Genomic DNA, 10,415 nt, shown 5'->3' on the forward strand with positions numbered 1-10,415 from the left:
CCCCCCCCCCCCGCGGGGGGGGCCAGCCGCTACTCAGCGCAGCCAGAGAGAAGCCCTGGGGAGAGAGGACCCAGTGCGGCCAGAAGAAATAAACAGACAGTTTAGAAAGCTTCCATTAAAAAAAAAAGGATCAGACCAATAATCTAGGGAAACTTTTCCTTTCAACAGAGAAAGTTTGTTTTTATGATATTAAAGATGACTGACTTAGAAGTGTTGAATTCATTCTGATCTTAGCCAGTTCTGACCACACATAAAGTTCCTTTCTAAAGATTCCTTTTTGGTTTTGTTTTGCTTACAAACCTTCTACAACTTCCTGGGCCCGTACTGTTTGTCCCTTGTTTTATTTCCCATTTAGAGATATTTTCCTTATTAATCTCAGTAGTTTTAATTATATATATTAATTAGAATTTTAACCCTTAAAAACTTTTGTTTCTAGTAAGGAGTAAGAAATTATGGGCTGTCTTTTGCGTTAGCATTCTGTAGACTGCCAGACTGAACACTTTTATAATTTCTAGGAACATGCACTTTCTCACAGATAATTACGCAGGGTAGTATCACATTTATTTACTAATAGTAGTCCTGAATATTTTCAGTTTCTCTGTAAAAGGAAGTCTACATACAGTAATTGTACTTCTCCCGTAATTGGGCTTCCCTGGCGGCTCAGCTGGTAAAGAACCCGCCTGCAATGCAGGAGACCTGGGTTCGATCCTTGGGCTGGGAAGATCCCCTGGAGAAGGGAAAGGCTGCCCACTCCAGGATTCTGGCCTGGAGGATTCCAGGGACGGTCCACGGGGCCGCAAAGAGTCGGGCGCGACTGAGCGACTTCACTTTCATTTTCATATGCAGTCGTTAAAGTTTCAGCATCTTATTCCCATCTTATATAAGATGGGAATGATCTAGATACTTAATAAACTTCCATCATTTAACAAAACTCCGAAGTTTCCAGTTACCAAAAAGTTTGGAGAAGCTATTTTTAAGTATCATAAAACATAATTATTCTTAAATAATTCACCTAACAACTCTTATTTACATTAAATTCACTTATGAAAATATCATCATGTCAACTATTTTTTGACAAATTTTATAACAAAGATAACATGAATTTTTTGATTTTAGTAAACTTAGGTACAATAAAAGTAATCATACTTACTGTTGATGACTCTGAAGAAATGTCTGTATTAATTAAACCAACAAACTCGTTTTAATATCAGATATTAATTTAATGTTGAAAATTCCCAGGTCACATGAACTTGAGATTCATACGGGTTTGTTCTTATTCTATTTCTGAAAACCTATATAAGCACTTAGTTTTCTTTAAGCCAGTTACATAGAGCTCTCTTACAAGTTAATTTTGGCAGTACCGTCCAGAGGTAGAAACATGCCGTATCGATGAGTACACTGATAGGGAAACACGCAGTCACCCAGACAGATGGAGACAGAGGCCTCAGTTTCCATTTCCACACTTGCCTCATGAACCATGCGCACTACAAAACTCACTAGGCTGTAAGTAACAGTTGGGATAAGTTAAGCCTGGCACTCAGAGAGCTAAAGTCTTTTTTTTTTTTTTTTAATATCCTGCATTCCTAATCCTTGACTCCTTTTTTTTTAATTTTAAAAATATTATTTATTTGGCTGTGCTGGGCCCTAGTCTCGGCGTGTGGGATCTAGTTCTCTGACCAGGGATCCAGCCTGGAACCCTGCATTGGAAGAGCAGTCTTAGCCACTGGTTCACCAGAGAAGCCCCAGCTAAGCCTTTTATTATTTGTGGAGAAGAGTTTTCAGATTTGTATCTGCCCTGGACAAAATGCTGGCCACTAGGGAACAGTCACACAGTTAGAGGGTCGTCTCTCCCATCCCCCCAGACAGTCCAGGTCAATCACCGGTGGCCAGTGATCTGATCGATCAGGTCACGAAGCCTCCGGAACAGGGTAAGGACTGGCGCTGGCAGCTGTGCCCCTGGAGCCGCCAGGAGCACCCCCTTTTCCACACCCTGCCCCGAGTGTCCTCCACCCGAATTACTCCTTTTGTGATAAACTGGTCATCTAGTGAGTAAGACGTTTCTCTGAGTTCTGAGCGCCACTCTGGGAAATTAATCAAACCCAAAGAGGAAGGAAGTCTTAGGAACTGCAACCTACACCCAGTCGGTCAGAGGCACAGGCAACAACCTGGACCTGTGACTGGCATCTTAAGGTGCAGGCAGGGACAGTCCTGGGGTCTGAGCCTGTTACCTGTGGGGCTGACGCTGTCCAGGAAGACACTGCTGGAACCAGATCAAATGTGTGGGACGCCCAGCTGGTGTCAGAGAACCACTGCGGGGCGTGGGAAAAAACCACACAAGCGAATACCCAAGAGTAATGAAACGCATCCACGTAAAGCTCGCAGCGGTCACAGCGATGTCACAGCAGCAACAAACGGAAACAGCCCAAAGGCCCAGCCAGTGACGGATCCACAGCAAGATGCTGTATCCACACAACGGACTGCGGTTTGGCCAAAAGGAGGAACGAAGCAGAGATGGAAGCACGGTCTCAGAGAGGAGCCTGCACGCCGGTGCTCACAGAAGCTTCGTTCACCACAGCCACGAGTGGAGACCAGCCAGGTATCCGCCACTAGACGGACAGACAGCAAACGGCGCTCTGTATGTAATACTGCGCTGTGCTTAGTCACGTCAGTTGCGTCTGACTCTTTGCGACCCCATGGACTTCAGCCCATCAGGCTCCTCTGTCCACGGGATTCTCTAGACAAAATACTGGAGCGGGTTGCCATGCCCTCCTCCAGGGGCTCTTCCTGACCCAGCGGTCAAACCCTCATCTCCTGCATCTCTGGCATTGCAGGCGGATTCTTTACTGCTGAGTCACTGAGGAAAGTGACTCATCCTATGTACTATTATTAATCCTTAATGTAACATTATTCATCCTTAAAAAGGAAGGACATTCTGACACAGGCTATCGTGCGGAGGAACCTTGAGGGCATGATGCTCAGTGAAGACAAAGACAAAAGATCACAAACCACATGGTTCCGTTTATGTGAAATATCCAGAATAGACAAATGCACGAGAGGGGCTGGTGGCGGGGGGGGGGGGGATAACTGCCGAGGGTGCAAGGCTTCTCTGGGGGGAGGGGTGTGCTCTGAAATTGATAGTGGCGGGGACTTCCCTGGTGGTGCAGTGACTGAGACTCCACACCTGCAGTGCAGGAGGCACGGGGTCCATCCCTGATCCGGGAACCAAGGTCCCACATGCTGCACAGCCAAAAGGAAATCAGTAGCTCTCAAGCACCTCATGCCGGCTCTGAGGCTCTTTAAAAACAAAAGATTTAAAAAAATTAAATTGATCGTGGTGATGGATGCACCGCTTTGCGGTTACACTGAAAGCCACTGAATAGGTGAATTACACCTCACCAAAGCGGGGGGAGGGAAGGGAAGCAGGGGTCAGAGGGCCTGGGGGGCTGGGGTGGCCCAGTGCAGGTAAGGTGGGAGGAGGCAGGGCACGTGGTGGGGGGCGGGCTGGGGTCCTGAAGAAGGATTGCTACCTACCTGCCAGAATCTCTCCTTCCCTCTTCCTTTAATTCACTGACCAGGAAAGACCTTCCCCAGGAGCTCTGTTCTCTGGGTAAAGACAGTGGTGATACCTACATACTTATCTCTATATTTTAGTGCAAAAACATTTTATAAACTTTAAAATACAACCTATTTTTATTTTCCTTAAAAATGAAATTCCCTTGTAATGATATGTTCCTAACATAACTCAATGATGTGTAATATTTGTGTATATTGAATTAAAATTCTCGTTATGCTCAAAAAAAAAAAAAACCAGAGAGTGTATGGTGAGCCAATGAACGAGTAGCTTCCAGCCTGGATAGGATAAGTGTCTGGTGGCTTCTTTTTCCTCCCCAGCCTGGCAGGACTGACCTGGGGGTGAGCAGCCACCCCCCCACACACACACTGCTCCACCCTGCAGGGCCCGCACCCTGGGTTGGCAGGGCCACGGGAAGACCCCCAAGTCTGCAGAGACACACAGGCTACCTGGGTTTGGCGGCGGTTACAGCAGAAAATCTGGATTGTGCGCATCTTAAAGGTCATGTTTGTAATTTCTTACCCTGGCCTGAATTTAGGTGACTAATGCCTGAGGCATGCCCTCGCGGAGGCTACAAGCAGGTGTGTGCAAGTGGCTTCTTTTGTGAAACCTCAGCCTGCAGATGCTGCGAGCTGGGTGGCTAGGCCCCCTGGGCATCCATTCAGGACACGGCCCTCCAGGCGCAGCCAGGGGCCCGAGGGCTTCCCGAGGACAGCCGCCCTGTGTCCTGTTCCTGACATGGCCGGGCCCACTCCTTTTCCGTATAGAAGACGCAGGTGCTGGCACACAGTAGGGACACAGAGACGAGCCTCGGACCACGAGGGAGGTGAGGGACCCTCTCTGTGCGTCTGGACCCTGGGGAGGTCCCGACATTGGGAGCAGGATGAGACCCTGAAGAGCGGGGTCGTCCTCCCCACAGACCCCGCCCCAGGCAGCCTCGGCTGGGCTGCCAGACAGAGTTTGCGTTGAATTCCACAGGGCCGGAGCGAGGGGGCGAAGTGGGTGATTAAATGGTAAATTCCACTAGAGGACTGTAAATAGAGACAATATAGGAGCCCCTCCAAGTTAATGATCAGTCAAGAAAACAGGTTTGCTTAGCCACAAAACCATGCGACAGAACCGCCCCCCGCCGCCCTGAAACAAGGAAACAGTGGCGGCATGACACTCACAGCTTGCTTAGCGAGCTCGCCAAGTTAACGATCCTGAGGACATACTCTTGGCACACACACACACACACAAAACAGTCATTGTGGGTCTAGCTGGACCATATGTTGTTGTTGTCATTCAGTTGCTAAGACACGTTGGACTCTTTGCGACCCCATAGACTGCACCACACCACGCCTCCCTGTCCTTCACCATCTCCCGGAGCTTGCTCAAACTCATGTCCATCGAGTTGGTGATGCCATCCAACCATCTCATCCTCTGTTCTCCCCTTCTCCTCCCGCCTTCAGTCTTTCCCAGCATCAGGGTCTTTTCCAATGAGTTGGCTCTTCCCACCAGGTGGCCAAAGTATTGGAGCTTCAGCTTCAGCATCAGTCCTTCCAGTGACTATTCAGGGTTGATTTCCTTCAGGACTGACTGGTTTCTTAAGTAGGTGTTCTTTTATTTTCCCCAGGTGATGCTGCCAGTGATGCAGAGCCCAGGTCAGAACCTACCTGTCTCCTCCTTTTAGTGAAATGGCAGCCCTGGTGACCAGGGCCAACACCCACTGTAGATCTTTGTATGTCTCGGTCAGAGAATACACTTTGCATGATCTGAGTCATTTCAGACTGTTTTCTGGCCCAGAATGTGGTCTATCTTCGAAACTGTTCAGTGTGAAAGTGAAAGTGTTAGTCACTCAGTCATGTCCAGCTCTCTGCGACCCCATGGACTGTAGTCCGCCAGGCTCCTCTGTCCATGGGATTCTCCAGGCAAGAGTACTGGAGTGGGCTGCCATGCCCTCATCCAGGGGATCCTCCTGCCCCAGGGGTGGAACCCTGCAGGGGCCGCCAGGGAAGCCCTGTTCAGTGCACACTTATTGATAAAGATTTGTGTTCCGCTGTTCTTGGATGGAGTTTTCTAGAGATGTCAGTCAGATCCAGCTGTCTGGAGCATCCAGCTGTCTGGATGTCGTCTCATCACTCATCCCTTTACCGGGCTTCCCTCTGTCCCACTGGATGTGGAGCAGAGAGTGTTGAAATCCCCTTAGGCGGTTGTGGGTTTGTCTCTGTCCCCACAGATCTCTCTGGATTTGCTTCAAGCATTCTGAAGCTCTACAACTAGGTATATAAACGTCCAGGATTTCTATGTCCTCTTGATAAATGCATCCCTTTACCTGCTGAAAACAACCCAGATTGTCCCTGGCGATCTCAAGGCAGAACCTTTCGCGTACTCTGCTCAGTGTTCCGTAGGTTATGTGACTTCTTACTCTGACTTGTGGCAACAGGAACCGTGCCTGGCCCTGCGCGGTGAATGGTACGATTTCTGTAGTTCTTTCAGGCAATGCTCTTTTCCTCCTTGGCAGTTCATCCCGTGCCTGCTCTGGTCTGAACTCAGTTGAAGGCTCCGGGGGAGCCTCTGAAGACAGCAGTCCCTTCTCTGCAGGATCTCCGCTCTGCAAATGCCAGCCTGCCCCACTTCCTCAGACCCTGGCCAAGTCCCCTCAACCCAGGGAGACCCTGCCCTGCCCCCTGGTCACCCTCCTGGTGTGGCAGCCTGCGTTGTCTCTCCGGGCAGTGAGCAGAGCCATCCTAGGGTCCTCATCCCACACAGACCACTGACCTAGGTTGCCTGATGTCCTGTATCTTGAAAACTGCTGCTTAATTATTTTGTGTGGATTTTAAACATTCATACGAGCTGTTCTACAGACATCTACCTTATCGTTTATCCCTGTTGTGCTGCACCCAGAGCGTGCATGCATCAGATTCCCCCAACGACTGGCAATTAGGCTGCCAGCTCTGCTGCACAAACAACTACACAGCAAAGAGCCTTGAGTGTGTCCCTTGTGGGTTAGCGTGAGAAGGTTCCAGAACACAAGCTCAGGTGAGCACTCCTGGGCGTGACTAGTTTGTGAAGCCCCAGAGTGCCTCTGCCAGGCTGACTCCTACCTGAGGCCCCGGCTCAGTTTTCAGCAGCCCTTGGTCTCCCTCCCCACTAAAGGCTACTCTTCTGATGGATATAAGGTGGCGTCTCATTACTGGTTTATTTCTCTTACTCGCTGCGAGTCTGAGAGCCCTTTCCCATACCTGTCAAGCCTTTGGGCTTCCCCTCTTTGAATTCACAACATCTGTCTGTTTATCATCTTGTTGTTGTCCAGTCGCTCAGTCGTGTCCAGCTCTTTGCAACCCCATGGACTACAGAGTCCCAGGCTTCTCTGTCCTTCACTATCTCCCAGAGTTTGCTCACACTCACATTCACTGAGTCAGGGATGTCATCCAACCATCTCGTCCTCTGTCACCTTTCTCCTCCTGCCCTCAATCGTTCTCAGCATCAGGGTCTTTTCGAATGAATCAGCTCTTTGCATCAGGTGGCCAAAGTACTGGAGCTTGGGCATCATCATCAGTCCTTCTAATGACTATTCAGGGTTGATTTCCTTTAGGATGGACTGGTTGGATCTCCTTGCAGTCCAAGGGACTCTCAAGAGTCTTCTCTGGCACCAGAGTTTGCAGGCATCATTTCTTTGGTGCCAATGGCAACCCACTCCAGTACTCTTGCCTGGAAAATTCCATGGGCGGAGGAGCCTGGTAGGCTGCAGTCCATGGGGTCGCTAAGAGTCGGACACGACTGAGCGACTGCACTTTGACTTTTCACTTTCACGCATTGGAGAAGGAAATGGCAACCCACTCTAGTATTCTTGCCTAGAGAATTGAGAATTGCAGGGATGGGGCAGCCTGGTAGCCTGCCATCTATGGGGTCGCACAGAGTCGGACACGACTGAAGCGACTTAGCAGCAGCCTTCTTCATGGTCCAACTCTCACATCCATGACTACTGGAAAAATCATAGCTCTGACTATAGGGACCTTTGTTGGCAAAGTGATGTCTCTTGCTTCTTAATACGCTGTCTAGGTTTCTCATCTAGTCTCTTTGCCATTTATGGGAGGTGTTTCTATATTGTGGATATTAATTATTTGTTGGTGTTAGACAACGGTAAACATTTTCATCCTTCACTTGCCTGTTATCCTTTGTCAGGCAGATAATAAATGCATGTGCCCCATGGGACTGTATTGTAGACTCAATAGATAAAAGATGCTGAGCACTTAGATCAATACCTGGCGCCTATGAAGCATGCAAAGGTGCCATTTACCTTCAGTCTTACTCAAGAATCCACCCAAAGGTGTACGAAGCACCATGTGGGCTCTTGGTGCATCGGGACGCCCCATGAATACTGGGCCTGTGGGTGCCACTATGAGGTGAAACCTGGACACAGAAGCCACGGAGGGCTTGCCTGCCGTGACAAGTGGATGGACTGGGCACAGCGGGGACTCCACAGGCTGATGTCATCACTCGGGTGACAGACAGCGTCTCGGCCCTGGACGTTAAGTGCTGGGTTTCTGAGCAAATGTAGGCAGTTAGGCGGAACAGCTGGTGTTTAGAATTCCCTTCACAGTCAACACTTTCTACAGAAATACACTTGGCAGGACCCTGCCCTCCAGCTCTGCCCCCTCTTCAGTTCTCCTGCCAGAGACGTCTTCTCTGCCCAGCTCTACAGCCCGCAACTTCACTCTGTAAAGCTCCATGATGACAACTTACTATTAATAATACCCTGCTTTGGTTCTCATGCCCACTCTAGGGTTGAAACCCCCTTTTCTGGCCCACCTCTCATTTTTTCTGCCCATTAGCTCCCTCTGCCTTTCTCAGGCATATGAGGTCAGTGCCCTGGTGGCCAGGTGGTGCTGGTCTGATGCACACCTCCTCTCTGTGTTTGTCTTACCGAGTGTCCCTCCTTTCATCCTGTGCATTCTCTCCCGATACCCAAATCCTGTTCAAACCTTCCCACGTCTATCAGAGGCAAAGTGGCAGCCTTTTCTGATTTTATCCTTTACAAACATAGCATAGATACTTGAATTCACCCAAAATTCACTGCATCAATTTCATCAGAAATTGCTTTTTTGTTCAGCATAAGGTAGGGGTCGAATGTCAAGTTTTTTCCCCAAGTACAGCCAACTGTTTTAGTACATATACTACAAGATACTGCTCAGCAGGACCAACACCCTCATAAATCAAGTTTTTGTATTTTATCCCATTGGTGAACTTGTCTATCCCCATATCTATGTCATAGGCTCAATTACTATAGTTTTAGAATATATTTGACATCTCCTGGAACAGTCTCCTCCTGTCTCCGGCTTCTCTTCCTTCTCCTAGAATGTTTTGGCTAACATCCAGCCTTTGTTCTTCTATACAGATTCTAGAATCAGCTTGCTAAATAGTCTTTAAAAAAGAAACAAAACCCTTTACGGATTTTAATGACAATTTCTTTCATAGGGCAATTTGGGGGACGATTGACATATTTCTGACATTAAGCCTTTCTATCCATGGATATGGTATATAGCTTCCCAACTTATTCCGGTCTTAATGTGCTTTAATAAAATTTTATTATTTTTCCTTAACACTCATAAAAGTTGTAGTTTCGTCTCATCCATTCTGTTGTTGCTCTTTTCAATGATGTTTTACAAAACTGTGTCCCCTGATTATTGACAATATTTATTTTTAATTGAAGGGTAATTGCAATATTGTGTTGGTATACCTATTTTCCCTCCTTGAGCCTCCCTCCCACCTCCCACCCCTCTAGGTGATCACATATCCCCAGTTGGAGTTCCTCAATTTGAGTCATACATCAAATTCCCACTGGCTGTCTATTTTGCATACGTTAGTGTACAGTTTTCCAAGCTACTCTCTCCATTCCTCCCACTTCCTCCTTCCCACCCACCATTTAGGATATTTAGACACATGTGTAGATTAGTCTCCTCCGAGATCCTCTCCACCTTTCTCTCTCTTTGTGTCTTTGTCTACAGAATGGATCTCCTGGTTAGCTTGATGGCAGACACTGCACAGATCAGAGATGCGAGGGCAGAGGTCAGGGGTTCACGTCCCCAGGCCCCTCCCACAGCCCTGTGGTTGGCAGTGACTTCACCGTCCGCTGAGGAAGCCTCTTTCCCTGACCTCTGCTCCCTCCCTCTCTTCCAGGCCAGGAGTAGTGGTAGCTCCATGAGACTAAAAGTCCCTCACGCTTTGCTTTTTCACTTCGCTCTGCCCTTTCTTGGTAAACAGGACATTTGCTGAAGTCTCTCCAGTGTTCTTCCTGAGAACACTGACTGTTTCTTGCTGGGACCCTGACTGATACGATAATTGCCAGCAGAAGTGACCACACAAAACAGGCTCTAAATGGGACGCTGGCCTTGGTGCACGTCTGTTTGATGGGTGTGTGGATAAAATCCTTGCCCAGGGAAATCGAGTACTAGGAGCCTGTGTCATCCAGGGACATCCCAATTCCTAAAATTATCACCAGCGGTGGCATGGGACGCTGTGCGAGTGGGTATCTAGTCGCTTGGGCAAATGCGGGATTGCAAAGACCGTGCAGTGGGCTGGCTACTTCTGAAGGTTCGGGAAGCTACACACCAGGGAAAGGACGGTTCAAGCCTCGGGTGTGACAGTGCCCTCAAGGCAAGCCACCGGGAACCCCTGCAACTCGACAAGCTGGGATTCGTACTGGTTTGGAGACCAGTAAGACCACACACCCTGGGGACACACAGGGGGACCCCATGTAGGACTGGGGCTTTTGTAGGTGATTCGGGGTAAGGTGTAAGGACGCGGGGTCTCGCTGTGGATTGGGTGCCATCTGGAAGCTTCTTAATACTTCCCATCTGGA

The 10,415-nt window shown here is 48.7% G+C and overlaps 1 protein-coding gene across 1 annotated transcript in view; it reads left to right on the forward strand.

Moving 5' to 3' along the window:
- Nucleotides 1–9,133: 9,133 nt before the first annotated feature.
- The window catches only part of TOLLIP (toll interacting protein), a 19,010-nt gene continuing 17,728 nt past the window's right edge, over nt 9,134–10,415 (forward strand). Inside the window, exon 1 of the mRNA XM_010837804.1 lies at nt 9,134–10,270. Within this exon, the coding sequence (XP_010836106.1) occupies nt 10,103–10,270 (168 nt within the window). The 5' untranslated portion in view covers nt 9,134–10,102. The remainder of the gene's footprint in view (nt 10,271–10,415) is intronic.

This window comes from Bison bison, unplaced genomic scaffold, assembly GCF_000754665.1.
Source record: "Bison bison bison isolate TAMUID 2011002044 unplaced genomic scaffold, Bison_UMD1.0 scf7180017864080, whole genome shotgun sequence".
NCBI classification, from domain to species: Eukaryota; Metazoa; Chordata; class Mammalia; order Artiodactyla; family Bovidae; genus Bison; species Bison bison.